Source organism: Fukomys damarensis, unplaced genomic scaffold, assembly GCF_012274545.1.
Source record: "Fukomys damarensis isolate Sample0158 unplaced genomic scaffold, DMR_v1.0_HiC HiC_scaffold_10, whole genome shotgun sequence".
Classification (NCBI taxonomy): Eukaryota; Metazoa; Chordata; class Mammalia; order Rodentia; family Bathyergidae; genus Fukomys; species Fukomys damarensis.
In genome coordinates this window covers 16,632,364-16,647,303 of record NW_022900922.1, presented here as the reverse complement: position 1 = coordinate 16,647,303, position 14,940 = coordinate 16,632,364, and the positions used below count along the sequence as shown (strand labels likewise).

The following is a 14,940-nucleotide window of genomic DNA, read 5'->3' as shown; positions in this document are numbered from 1 at the left end:
GTGCGCCCCGGTGTCGGCCCCGGGCACGCGAGGGCTGGGCTGGCGCAGAGCCTTCCTTTCTTCAGCTCGGGCCGCCCCTCCCCGCCCTGTCGGCTCAGCTTCTGGTCGGCTTCCTTTAACCTAGGCAAGTTCGTACCTATGGGGTGCGGTGTCACACAGAGGGAAAGGAATCCTTTATCTTGATTCTCAGGTCTTTTGGGGTTTTAAGAAAAAGTTAGAATTCACAGAAGCTTGTGGCTCCTTAAAAAACAGCGTGCTCCTGTGACCTGCAGAGCGGGATGGCCAGGGTCTGCACACTCCACACCCACTTGGATGCACCTTAGGTGAAAGCCAGAGCCATATTGCTGGCTGCATTCCTAGCTGCCTATCCTAAGCGTTTAAAAACAATTAGAAGATCATGGGCAAAAGACAGCTTAATTCCAGTAGAAACCTTTGTAGTCTGTCTGGAGTGGACCTCTCCCACCCACGTAATCACTGTGGTGGAAAGGTGGAAGGCTCTCACCTCTTCCTGTTTTTAATCCTGTTTTTAAACTCACGGGGATGGGGGTTACCCTCTTCTAAACACAGGGATTTGTAGCTTGTGTTTGTACAAGTTCCCGAAATGGCTAATTTTACGATAAACCCTGAAGTCAGGACCTTTTCCCAAGGGAAACTATTCCTTGTGAGGTTTCCGTGTTTTAAATCTGCCAGGTTGGCTCCTTCTAACCCCCTGTGTTGCTTTTAGGTCCTTTGAAACAAGTGTGACAGGAAAATAAATCTTCCAAGGCTGGGAGGAAAGCTCAGGCCCTTCCAGGGGCACCATCCAGGGCTCAGAGACTCGCTGCCCCCTTGTTCCTGTTGGGGAGGGACCTGCCAGACCTGGTGGTCTGTGTATAGAGACACCCCCGTGGCCTTCCTTGTTCCCGGAAGACCCAGAGTAGGAGCTCAGGGGTTTGCATCAAGAACAGTAGAGCAAGCTGAGACTGTCAGCCCTCTGGAAAGGTAAAAAACTCCTTCTGATAATGATTTGTCTTGTTTTCAAGCTGTTGTGTCAGTGGATGGGCGGCCTGTGAGACTCCAGCTCTGTGACACTGCAGGACAGGTCAGTATCATGTTACACTCAACACTGGGAAAGGAAACAGTCTTTTGAAGGTTTCCAAATGACCTTTGCTGTGTTTCCACTGGTCCCCTCAGTAACTGGGTCTTTCTGAAGCCTCCTGGGTGGGCCCATCCCTGCACTGGCCCCTTGTGGAGTAGGAGGGAGGGTGGGAGGGAGCGTTAGGGACACCTCTGAACCAGCAGAATCAGGCTGGCCCTGCCATTCTGGCCAGAAGAGGAGAGTGGAGAAAGCTGCAGAAACAGCCCTTATCTTATGGAGCTCCTGATGTCCCTCACACTCTGGTTTTTATCAAAAAACTGATGCTTTGTAATAATTTCTCACAGTAGGCTGGTAATGCCTTATAATCATTTTATTAAAGACCAGAGATAATCAAGAATTTGCTCAAGGAAATGCTGGAGCTTTTGTCGCTAAGCCTCAGTGCTTCCCTTCCCTCACTGTGACTTGACCTCGGACCAGCCCCAGGCCTGAGCAGAGATGTGCTTACAGGGCTGCTCCAAGCTAGAGGGTGAATGAGTGGGCCACAGTCTTGCCAGTCAAGGGTATTTATTCTTATCTCAAGGACTGGTCACTTGGAGAGAACACGTAGGGAAGGGTGAAGGGGCTGTGGGTGTGAAACCCCCTTGGTGCTCCCAGGAGTTGAGGGGCTTACATCATCCCCGATGTGCTCTAGCCACCAAGAATGTATGATGCTCTCGGAGCCTTGGGTCCTGCTTGTTGCCCAAGTGGTAGTTGATGTACTCGTCTCCTGTGTCCGCAGATTGGGGAAGTGCCCAGTTGGGGTACCTTATGGGCAGGTACCTCATTCTGTCAGGTTCCAGGAGATGTCAGTTGCATTTATGAGGTTGACTTTCCAGGGACTCTCAGTACTTCATCCAAGCCAGGACTTCCAAGCTGCTCACCTACCCCAGGACAGCATACTCAGAGCTGAGACAGATTTTATTTTCTAGACCCAAGGTGGCATAGGCTGAGTGGTCTTAATCCTCATGGATTGTCTGGTGATGCTTATAACAGTGTCAGTTAACATCCAACTCAGAGCACCTCAGCTCTCTTCACCATGAGTAGGAGAAACCAAACATGATCTGGACAGAAAGATCAAAGAACACAGTCTTTTCTGATATTTGCTTGTTCTAAATGCTACACAGGGATCAATAATTCAGCAATTCAAGTGGCATTGCTTTCTGTAAAGCAAGAGAGCCAAGTTTCCCATCTGTAGAAGGTGGGCAGAGAAGCATCCCAGAACTTGGAACCCCTTGGGTAATAGCCTCAGGACCAGAGAGAAGGCAGGCATATACAGGAGCCCCAGGCATAGATACCAGGGAAACCATCAGGTAGCTGCCTTTAGACAATGCTCAGATACCACTGGCTGCCATCATGTTCTGGGGCACACACATGAGTCACAGGTCTTCCCACCATAGAGCTGAAGGCTGAAGGGAGAAAGCTGATGTTAAGAATTGAGAAGGGAATAGTACAGTGCAAACAGAGGGCCTCAAGCCACCACTGGGGTCTTGGGTGGGCTTTAGAAGAAGGAATTGCTTATTACTAGGAAATTTTTGAAAAAAAGATGCAAATCATCAAAGAAGAATTAGATTTTCCCTTAGTATCATCTGTTTAAAAGTCAGGAAAGCATAAAATCATTTTGGAAATACTGCCTGAAGTTTATAATTAAGGAAAATTATCAGCTTTCAGCTGATAAGCTTTAGTGTGTTTGGAAATTATTTTTCCAGTTTTCCTGGTGCCCCTCAGGTGCACTAGACACCTCAGTTTTTGAGTTAGGACTCCCTAACTTTTGCATTGGCTGGTGGAGAATACCTGCTAATAGGAAATAGGGCACCATCTCAAGATTGGTATAGAGCCAACTTCAAAAACTAATTTTGAAAAGTACTTGCTGGTAAGAAGATGAGGTCAGGGGTTCACACTGCTCCTCAAGCACAGGTTTGCATTGGGTGAGAGTGCATCAAAGCTGGTCAGAGTGGTGCTCCTTTTCTAGACTCATTGGTCCTCATCAGATAAATTTCCTTTTGAGGTACTTGATGTGACATCTGCCACATGTCCTTGTGGCCCTACCAAGGAACATATTCTCCCTTGGGCAGAAGAAGGAATGTGAACATCAACCAACTGATTGTGGGCAGTGGTGATCGCCAGTGAGCTGGGAGCCCCGTAAGGCCTCGAGCTCATTCCTGGTGCCTCAGGGCTCCCAGAGGAGACTGGTGTGTCTGTGGATGTGAGATAGAGCTTTTAAGACTGTACTCATGGACTCTGGAGCAAATAATGCAGCGATGGATGGACAGCCACAAGAAACCTGCCACTGGCTGCAAGAAGGGAGTGCAGCCGCAGGTGTCCTCTGCAGAGATGCTCACAGAGGCTGACTGTTCTTCAGATTTTTTTTTTTTTTTTTTTTTTTTTTTTTTTTATTTTTTTTTTTTTTTGCCGGACTTGGTATCATACTCAGGATCTTGTGCTTGCCAGGCAGGTGTGGTGCTATTTAACTAAATCTCCGGCCTTTCTTCAGCTTTTTAATCCATGAGATACTTAGGGAAATAAAATCACAGAGTGCGGCCTGACCAGAGAACACTCCAATCCGGTCTCCTCTCTGCTGGTCCTGCCCCCAATACAGTTCTGTGCAGTGTTTACACTGCAGGCTTGGGAAACTGAGCCACAGTTGCCTGGTTGAGTTTCTGAGTTTATTTTTGTAGCACAAAGTTGGCACTAAGAAACAGAAGTTGTTGTCTTTCATCTTCTGTTTAGAGTGCCTCACAGGGCAGGGGCACCCTGGGATGTTGTACTCATGCCTGAGCGTGCAGTGCATCAACTGTGGCACTTAGTTGGTTCCCCCAGGAGAGATCCTGAGGTGAAGAAAGCACAGCAGTCAAGACTGCTAACCCCAAGAAAGAGGCTGTGGGTGGAGGAGAAAATACCTGTATGTTGGACTTGGCAGATAATCAGAGTAGTCCAGATGGGTGATGAAAAACGCATACAAAAATGTTTGGCCTTTTTTGTCATTGGGAAATCACCAGTGACATTATATTTGAAGTTGGCAGTGCCCCACAGATACTCATTTTATAAGAGAAAATATACACATTTTCCCAGGAAAGGTCTGAGTGGAAGTTTCTGGTTGGTTGGGTTTGGGGCTGCAGGCACTACAGGAGGTTTGATTGGAGGAGAGGCTGACGTGGAGACCAGTGTCCATCTGTTCATACCGAGACCCTTGTCTGATGTTGGGCCTGGTTGAGGATGGCATCTGTGTGTATGGAAGTGGATTGTTTTTAATCGATTCTCCCCTCTCTCCTCTCCAGGCCTCTACAGTATAGGCCAAGTGTACCTGTCTCTGCTTCCTTGTCTGTCCAAAGCACTGTGCATGGAACACTTGGGGGAAAAGATCAAGGCCAGAGCTAGGAAGTAAGAGAAAACAAAGGCAGGAGGGGGAGAGAGGATGCAGTCAGAGTGAGATTGTGTTAACCAGTGTCTGTGACACTGGGGCACATGTTCTCTGAGCTTTCAGTGACTGTGGCCTCACACAGGTCTCAGCTCCTTCCTGGGTGTGCCCTTGTGTCTCATTCACATTGTTTTGCACTTTGTGTGCATCAGGCAGGTGAGATGGAATCAGCATCAATTACAGCTGTTGCAGGGAAGGGCGGGGCTGGGATCAGGAAGAGACGCGCTGTATTTGTAGGTGGGGCTTGCCAGGGTCAGTTTGGAGTTTGGGGGCCGATAGGGTGTGCTCTGAACTTCAGAAGAGTAACTGAGTTCCAAGGGTTGAGAGAATCAGTTAGGGTCGCTCTGAGCTAAAGGCAGATTGAAGCAAACTGGCCCTAGAACCCTGCTTTAAGTGACTTTTCTATGGTACATGGCCAGGTGACCAGGAATTCCAAGGACACAGGGCGATTTGCATTGTTAGGGCTATACTAGCCTTGGAGCTAGTCCTGTGCCCCTGGGCAAGCAGCAGGTTGGTTCTGAAACACCACCTCTTCCTTGTAGCCCAGTAGGTTTCCCGTTACTGGCCAGGCCTATCTAAAGTGTGTTAAGGTATCTTTTGCTGGTTAGCCAGTTACCTCTGGGTAACTCTGGGTGTGTGCTTGGTTGCAGGACGAGTTTGACAAGCTGAGGCCCCTCTGCTACACCAACACAGATGTCTTCCTACTCTGCTTCAGTGTGGTGTGTCCTGCATCGTTCCAGAATGTCTGCGAAAAGTGGGTACCTGAGATCCGGTGCCACTGCCCCAAAGCCCCCATTATCCTGGTGGGGACACAGTCAGACCTCAGAGAGGATGTCAAAGTACTCATCGAGCTGGACAAATGCAGAGAAAAGCCAGTGCCTGAAGAGGCAGCGAGGCTGTGTGCTGAGGAAATCAAAGCTGTCTCGTACATTGAATGCTCAGCCTTGACTCAGAAGAACCTCAAGGAAGTATTTGATGCCGCCATTGTGGCTGGCATCCAGCACACAGACTTCCAGCAGCAGCCCAGGAAGTGCAAGAGCAGAGCCCCGGACAAAGTGAGGACCCTCTCCAAGTCCTGGTGGGGGAAGTACTGCTGCCTCACATGACACTGTGGGGCTGTAACGACAGCCACCTCTGAGGTGGTGCCAAGAGGAATGACTGTGCGTGTGGGTATGTGTGTGTTGGGTGTGTGTGTGTGTGTGTGTGTGGGAGAGAGAGAGAGAGAGAGAGAGCACACACGCACAGAAGAGCCCTCAGCTTCTGCATTCCTCCATCCCTTAAATTTTCTTGTTTGTTGGAGCTTAGGGATGAGATTCTGATGCAAGATGAGAAACTCAAAGGAATTTTGAAGTAAGTTAAGAATTTTTCACAACCCTGGAAATTTAGAGCTCTAGACCTCTGGATTAATTTATATCTAATATGGAAAGAACACCTCAAAGCTGGATGTCAAGAATGAAATTTTGCTGCATTACTGTGTACAGAAGGATGAAGGGGGGAGTTGTGGTTTTGACCCTCTGGACTGAGGGCTGCTTGGTGCTAGGTGCATTGTGTGCACATGGCAGCCTCTGTGGAAACAGCTCAGCTTTGAAACTCCATGCAAACGAAACCTTTTGCTTTTTAAGAGCAAAGTCTGAGAAAACAGAGACCTCTGCCTACAGAACCTCAAACCCATCCTTTTGCCACCGAATAATACTCAATTGCATAAATTTTAAAACAACCAAAATAAACCATCTCACTGACTCCTGGTAGACCAAAAAGGAAGTTTGTTTGAAATTGGTATTTTTTTTCATCCTAAAACCAATTGTGCCCACACCATATGAAAAGAACCAAAATGCCTGCTGAAGGCCCTGATGCCACAGCTCTATTACTATCTGGGGATGACTCACATTGAGATCAGAGCATGGTGTTTGTTCTTGGGACTAACTTGTCCCTAGGCAGCCTGGTCCTGGTGATAAGGCAAAGGGAGCTCCTGTCTGGTGTCGTAATCTATATCTTGCTCTCCATTTACAGGATGGTGGTTGCAGTGAGAGGTACAGAGATGCTATGTGCTTTTCCTTTGAATCAGGCAAAATGTTCTCCTCTGTGTGCGTGTGTATGAACACACACGTAGGCACGTGGTATCTCTGCTGCTGCTTCAGACTTAAGCTGGCCACAAAGCCTGTCAGAACGGTTTAGCTTCCTCTTCTTGTCACCACTTATTTGAACAGACATTTTTTTTTTTCTTTTTTTTTTTTGGTACCGGGGATTGAACTCAGGGCCTTGCTCTTTCAAGTCAGGCTTGGTGCCACTGAGTTAAATCCCAACCCTGAACATACATCTTTTTGATTATACATTAGCTATGATTTTAAGCATATCTTAATTTGCACATTTTTGAGACCATTTTAAAACCAGAAAAATGAACACATGTAGAGACCAGTTAAGACAGTTCACTCCCCAGTGGCTCCCAGAGGCCTGCAGCAGACAGCACTGTGTCAGGGACAGGTGTGGTCACCAGGAGTACATTCGGCCAGGGCTCTAACCACGTGCTTCAATTCTGCAAGACAGTCACACAGCCGTACTCATGGCACCCTTAGGGTGGTGGTCTGAAGACAGTCCTGAGGAGGGTCCTCTCAGATGGGATGGGTCTGCTTCCGAGATGCCACAGTGGCTGGACACTGAATCAGCATCAGGCTTGCCCTGGATGAAGCAGTCACCAAAGTCACTTCAGTAACTAGCTGGGAACATCTCTATGAAGCCAGTGGCTAACAGAGTTTTCATCTCTGGGTTTTGTGTTATCATTTTTATATTTTAAAAAAATCTAGTTTGTATTTTTCTATAGAAAAATAGTAAAAGATCGGGCTTCTTTTCCTGTTAGTAAATAAAATGAAACAATTTGTTTGACAAAAGTTAATCTTTAAACCACTAAAGTACATAGACTGTTTACTATTGATTTTTCTACACATTGAAATTGGTATCAGTCAGTTTCCTTAAGTGTTTAATTAAACCTGAGTGAAAAAATTGCTTCAGTTGTGGAAATGATTGTAACAGACCTACTTCCTGTAGCCATCTAGTTATGCCTGACTTTCCACTCAAGAGCAGGTGCCTATGTGAGCCCCTGTCAGCCCTGTGTGCAGAGAGGGGAGGGACTGGAAAGTCATTTCATGTGGTCCATTAAAATGTACAAAGGCGAATGAGTTTTTAACGTAAAACACAAACTTTAAAGAAGTCTGCACCATGACTGTCTGGGTGGTGTCCTCTGCCTCGGGCTGTAGTGGGAGGCTGTAAGTACGGAACACTGCCTGGCCCCATTCTGGAAGCTTCACTTGAAAATTTGCGTCTCACATCTAGTAGGGTGATGTTTAAATGCCACAGTTTTTAATTACTGTATGTTGCTACACTTATAGAATAATGAGGTACGATTGTATGAAGTTTTCCTCCATTTTTCTTCTTGAAAAATAAAAATATAGGCTGAGAAAATTTTAAAGGTATATGTTTGAATTAAATATGAAGGTGACTCACTTCAAAGTTGAAATGGTTAAATGTGTAGCTTGGTTTGCAGAGGGCTTTAGGCCTAAATGCTACAGTCTGGGCCAATACCATGATGTAGAAACTGAACTGGGCTGCAGACTGACCTCCTTCTACTACATGTGAACAAATGGATGTTTTGCAACCTCCATTCTGCTTGGCCGACTTAACAGCCCAGGACTCTGCCCAGGAATCTCACAAGCTGAAGTGGGAGCAGGGCTCCTCTCTAGCCTGCCACAACCTGGTGCCTTACAAAGTTGTGTCTTTTGTGTCTACGTGTGAATGACGCTGGGCAGAATCCTGTACTTGAAAATGCTGTAAATGGGGTGGTATGAAATAAATTCTGACCTGTGGATACTAGATTCTGGCTTTCTGTCTTGGCATGGCAGGGTCCAGAAGGGTTCTGGCTTTGAGGGAACATACCCTCCCCTAAATTCCATAGGAGGTTGTGGACACTGGGATCTTGGCCTGATGACAGGGTTCCTGTGACTATGCAATCCCGGTAGGTCCAGTGCCAGGAACCATGTGTCAGAAATCTGGCCTCCAGAGCCTTTGTGGGATAGACCCCTGGCCTGAGAGCTAAGCTGGTTCCTTGCCAGGATGAGTCCTGAAGAAGCACGGTTGATGTCAGAGATCTTAGGTCACAATGGAAGGGACCAGAAGCCAAAGGCCCATGAGACCCCAGCAGTGTGGCCAGGGCTCAGGGTGCTTGTGTCCTCAGAGTGTTCGGTGTAGCAGTGCACGCTAACCCTTGAAGTAAAACCCATCGTGTCTTGGGTACACAGTAGGGTACGGGCACATCTTGGAGCCAGGCTGACCAGGACAGCAGTGATTCTTTTGTGGGAGCAGGAAGAAGGGCTGAACTTATCCTGCGACCCATGTCTAAACACTCCAGCCTTGGTGCTAGACACACCCTTGCTCTGGACAGAACAGCTATAGGCAGGAGGTACAGAGCTTGCCAAGGTAAGGCCCCCAGTGCTGGGTGGTCCTGGCCATCTCAATAGCTCTCACAGTGGGTCCCCATCATCATCCACAAGCCATGACTGACCTCTGTTGGGCTCACACAGTTTACACATAATGACACATCACTTTTTCACTTCAAATTTTATAAAATCTGAGCAGTTCTTGGGTAGTTCCAGTATGACCCAGGCTTTCTCTGGAATATCTGTCACTCCTGCTTACCTCTGGGACCTAGTGGGATGGGCTGCCCCTCTGCATAGTGATCTTGATCTTGCAGATAGTGAAGTAGCTACGTGTGAATTCAGTTCACAAGATGGTTTTGGGAGACAGCGGGCAAGGAAGCCATGGGGGCACCATGTAAAACTGTGATCTCCTGGGTCCCAGTCTCCTGCTGCACTGTCCCCTCACACCCATGTACAAGCAGCTCTCTCTAAACCAGCACATTTACACATTTGCACATTTGCATATTTGCACAGTTACCTGATTTGCTTTGAACGTGCCTCAGGGATGTCCCATAGCATTTCAAACATAACTCACTATATGAGGTTCCTGTCTGCTGTAACAAATCAGTGATTAAAACAACATATCCCTTTCCCTTCAGCCCTGGAGTGTCAGCCTGACTGGGCCAAAACCAGGGGTCAGCAGGATGGCATTGCCCCTGGGATGCTCTGGGCATCTGTTACCTGGTTCAGTATTGGGAGCCACCCTATGGCTTGTGGTCCTCCTGCACCTTTGCACCCTTGACAGTGGCCATGCCCGCACGTGGATTATGCTGGCACTGGAGTTCACACCTCTGCCTTCCCCATGAAGGACCCTCAGGGTCTCCCCATCGCAGGGTCAGCTGGTCACAGCCTCCATCCACCTGCTTCCCTGGCCCTTTTGCCGTGTGACACATGTAGTCCAGGCTTGGGAGCTGGGCATTATAGGGGCCACTCTTTGGTTGACCACCCTCAGACTTTGCCCACCTCATTCCAGAGAGGGTCCACCCACTGCTCTGTACTCAGAAGGAAGCAGAAAGCCCTTTGGCTCTACCTCCTCTCTTTCCTGTGGCCTCCGTCAGTTAACCTTTCTTTTTTTTTTTGAAGCAAAACATTTACTGGTACATTTTAGTTATACACAACAATACCATTCATCATAGCGAATTTGTACCTATACATGACGTATCTTCCTTCTTTTTTCTCCATCCTCCCTTCCTTCAATCCCTCTTCCCCTCCTTATTTACAAAAGCTTTGTTTCCATTTTCTCCTTCCCTTCTATTTTCCTCAAGTAACCTTCTATAGAGAAAGAACTTTCCATCCTGCCACAAGGAGTTGTCAAGACCAAAACAAAACTGAAAACCAAAAAAAGGGTAACACTAAATGTTTGTGTCTGTGTGTATGTACTTAAATATGTTTGTGTTACATGTGTATTTATTTGTATGAATATGTGTTTATGTGTCTTTTTGTATGTATATATGTGTTTATTGTGTATGCGTATCTGTGGCTTTGTGTTTTTGTGTTTATGTGGTGTGTGAGTATTACTTTGTGTATGCAATTGTGTATGTGTTTGTGTAGGGTGTGTGTGTGAGGGATGCTGTGAGGACCTAGATGTTCTAAGGCTAAGGTGAGGTGAAGATGGTCTCCAAGAACAAGGGATCAGGAAGTTCAGGAGAGTAATCAGGTGTGCAGTGGGGCCAGGCCAAGCTGACCTTAAGGGAGATGGCTCCAAGGTCAGGAGGACTAGATGATGGTTCACCTGAGTACATGAGGGGGGCACAACACCATTTCAGTCAGGCCTGAGAGGAGGGAAAAGGAAGTCCCTAGACAAAGGTTAGTTTTGCTGTGTGACGAAGGACAGCCATGCTAGGTCATCCCTCATGTGGTGAGGCCACTAGGGAGGCCGCCACAGATTGAATATTTCTGGCCCATTGCAGAAACACCTCTATTGTGAGATGTAATCTTGTCTGAATATCATTGAACATACAAAGACTCCTATCTGTCCTTATTCTTTGAGACATTACATCTTTTTTTATTTTTTTTTTTTGAGACAGGGTCTCACTATGTAGTTGAGACTGACCTGGAACTCACTATGTAGCCCAGGCTGGTCTCGAACTCACAGCGACCCTCCTGCCTCAGCCTCCCGAGTGCTGGGATTATAAACGTGCACCACCACACCTGACTGAGACATTACATCTTTATTAAACATCTCTAGGGGTCCCCAAGAGAAGACAAGGTACTGATAACACCCTGTCCCTGTACATCTCTTACTGATAATAGCAACTTCTGATTATAATTTGGCTTAAATTTGGATACTAAAATGCCAATGTAAATGTCTTGCACCTTTGGCTGGTCTGCACAAGATCAAGAAACATTCTCCACACAGGACATTTCTGCATTTCTTCCTGATCAGATAGCTGGAGTTGTAAATTCAGCTTAGCATATGTTGTTTGTCTCTATGGGAAGCGATTTCACAAGGATGTGTACTCTTGTGTTCTAGGTATGCTACTCTGAGGGTCTGAACTTAAAGAACAAATAGAGCTTAAACAATCCAGTATTCCTTGGTACAAGTACTTTCAGAAATAACACATCAACCACTCTTTGACACATGCTGGATAGTAGTTGTTTTGAGGTTCAGCTTTAGGACAAGAACAATATTGTATGGGGTGGTGGGCAAGGGAACCATGTGTGTCAGGAGCTAATATACAAACTGCTGTTTTGCCCCAAGAATGACCACTGTTTGCATATACTCTGTGAACTTAGACTGCAACAGACCCAGTTGGCAGGACTAGAATTACCTTTTGAATCTTCCAAAGGGCCTCAGAGATCTAAGACAGGAGCTGTGATACCCAAAATGCCATTGACCTTCTATCAACTGAAGTGGTTGCTCTGGCTTGACACACTTGCAAATCAAAGGTCTGATTTTTGGAAATACAGAAATGTCACACACATTAATCATCCAGAACCCCAACACCTGCCTCCATCTGGTTCCCTTTTTCCCACATCCCTTCTTCCTCCAGACACTCTTCGGTTCTTTACATTCATTCTAAATGAAATCTTAGGCCAGCCCACTGAGCTAGGAGAACTGCACACAGCTCACAAGCTCATGATGATCTAAAACCAGACACAGCCTCTGAGAAATGGATTTTCAGTCTGTGTAGTTCGCCTACACCATCTGCCTCCGTCACTTCAGAGTCTAAGCAATGAGGATAAGGGCAAGATCACTAGGAGTAGTATTGCCTTTGGGAACAATCTCAAATAGTCTCCAAGGTTGGCCTTATATGGCTGAGAGCCACCTGAGTCAGGCTGTTCCTGTTATGGGGTACAGCGAATGGTCCAAGTTCCCTCAGTCCCCTTTCCTTCCCTGGCCCCTGAGCAAACTCGCCTCATCTTTACCCCAAACTAACTGACCAGGGGATGGGGAAAGCCAGGAGTTTCTATTTTAAAATGCAATGAGTAGACTGGTGTGACAAACTAATAAAAGTGTAAATAAGATCCAAATTGTATAACTGATAATGTGAAATAGGAAGAAAAGGGCTAAAGGTGTAGGGGAAGTGGGAAGGGCAGGGGAAAGGAAATAAAGGTCAAGAAAAAATATGAGAAAAGAAAAAAAAATGGAAACAAAGTCTTTGTAAATAGGGGAGGGTGGAGGGGGTAAAGGGAGGACAGGGGAATGGGGAAAAATGAGAACCAAGGTCTGTCATGTAAAGATACAAGATCCCAATGATGAATGTAACTGTACTGTATACCTAAAATGTACCAATAAACTCAATAAGATAAAAAAATGCAATGAGTAGAAAGGGATCAATGTTTAATTAAGAAACTAATTATTTAGGTAGAATAATGACTTTTTCTAATAAAAATATTGGTAAAGTAGAACAAGGATTAAAGTGAGTTTATAAGAGAATGTTCTGGTAAATAGCACAATACCTGAAATTTATGAGCTGCACTCATTGACAGGATGAAAACATTTCACCTATTATTGTGACCTGTTTAATTGTCCTTTGACCAAGTTGTGAAGCAAATGAATAAATAAACACATTATGCCTCTTGACCTCACACCAGCCTTGGTAGGCAGGTGCTGGGTGGGGCATCATTGTTCTTATTCATTAGAGAGAGACATAAAAAGGGGATTTGCTAGGGGCTTTTTCTAAGGTGTGTGTATGGGGAAACAATTACTCCTGGTGTCTTTAGCCCCAATGTCCTTTTTTTCCTCTGCTTTCTTGTAGAGGGTGCAGAAGGGCCTCAACCTCAGTAGGGATGCACTGGTCTGTTTACTCCTCTTTGTGTAACAAGGTAAAGCAGAAGTTATCAGTTCCTTCCCATGACTCTGTGGGTTGGCTGTTTAGCCGGGCAGTTCTACCCATGTGCATGTGAGAGGACCATGTATAGCCATGAGGTCATCTGGGGGACCTCTAAGGGCCCCCCACCCTGGATCTCCACCAGAACTCTCTTCTGTGACAGGTCAGCAGAGTCTATACAGCACAGCGGTTTGGGGCTGTTACCATCTCTTTTAATGTGACCTGCTCTGTCCACACGACCAGAGATAAGAATGCAGAATAGGCTTACAGGACCCAGTGAGGCTTCATTACAACCTGTGCTGAGCACAGCAGGTGGTGCACAGGAGGGAGCCTCCTCCATTGACCCAAGGACAGTGAGGGGCTGCTTACATAAAGCAGGAGTGGGCTGCATATCCACAGTTTCTGCATTTGGAGGAACTGCTGGAGAACTTTCCTAGAAATGAGGGTCAGGCATGAGCACAGGGTGGGGCCATCTGGGACAGACCCAAGCTTCAAGCCCGCTGTGACTAAGGCAGGGTCTCTTGGAACAGGAGCGTGACCAGGACACTTTGGCTGTTGTGGCAATAGTTCCCAGATCTTTAGGAGAAGCTGCTCGGTTAATAGCTGCTTTCTCTCTCTAGTAATGTCTGAAATCACAACTACCACTGCTTTTGAGGAGTTTCCAGGAGGGCCGATGTGTTGATCATGAACCCATGGAGTTTCGGGATTTCTGGGACCTTCAGTCACCTGTGCCCTCTTTCTGCCTCAGAGAGACAGAAGTACCTGGAGCGGCAGGAGAGCATCACAGTCCTCTAGACTAGCTCCCAGTAGCACATCCTCGAGGCCTCATAGTTACGCAGGGATAACAAGAGACCCCAGGGCTGGTGGCATGTGCCGTCCCTGGAGGGAACAGAAGAGGGTGTGATGACGCAGTCTGTCCTGGCCCCTTTTGGCTATGTATGGTAGGAGAGTAGGGTAGCACTGGTTCTTTCTATCTTACTGGGATCAAGAAGGACCCTCCTGAATACAGTGGATTTCAAACCCACGGGGACATAGAAGTGAAAAGTTGTAGGGTAAAGTCCTGGGACACCTGTCTTCTGCTTCCTGAAGGGACGGCCTCCCCCTCCCATGGCAAATAGGGTGCTGTGTCAACTTGATTGGCTGTAGGAGCTGCCCTGGAGGGCAGCACTTCTGGTTATGTCTGGGAGGGTCATGGAGGTGTAGCATTCATATGTATGTTTGGTCCCTTACTCCCTCTCTGGCACCGTCCCCCTGCTCTGCTATGCAGCTGCCTTAAACTGAGCAACTTTGCTCTACCCAACCTTTCTGCCATGATGTTCCTGCCCTGGAGCGAGCCCATCATAGACTAAATCCCCTTAAAACGTGAGCCAAATTAAACCTTCTTTAAGACGTGAGTGTCAGGTATTATGTCCAGCGATGGAAAGTCTAATACATCCCCACACCCTGGCTACCCTTCCTGGCCCTGCTGTGTGTTCTGAAGTCAAATCCTTCCCAATAGCTGTCTGAGGTCTCTGCTTCCTTCCCACTAACTTCATCTCACCCTCCCTGCCCCTGCCTCCTATTACTGTGAAATGTATAAGCTCTGTGGGCGGGGGGCTGTCTCCTCTGTATAAGCAGCCTGTCGTACCCATTGGTCAGTGGAGCAGCCCCCACCCCCACCCCAAGCAT

At 47.0% G+C, this 14,940-nt stretch overlaps 1 protein-coding gene across 1 annotated transcript; it reads left to right on the top strand.

Moving 5' to 3' along the window:
• Nucleotides 1–994: 994 nt before the first annotated feature.
• Rhou (ras homolog family member U) lies at nt 995–8,396 on the top strand (the record flags this gene model as incomplete). Its single annotated transcript, XM_010621999.3, has 2 exons — nt 995–1,081; nt 5,183–8,396. Coding segments are annotated over 2 exons (543 nt in total), but the record flags the coding sequence as incomplete, so codon positions are not given.
• Between the last annotated feature and the right edge of the window lie 6,544 nt (nt 8,397–14,940).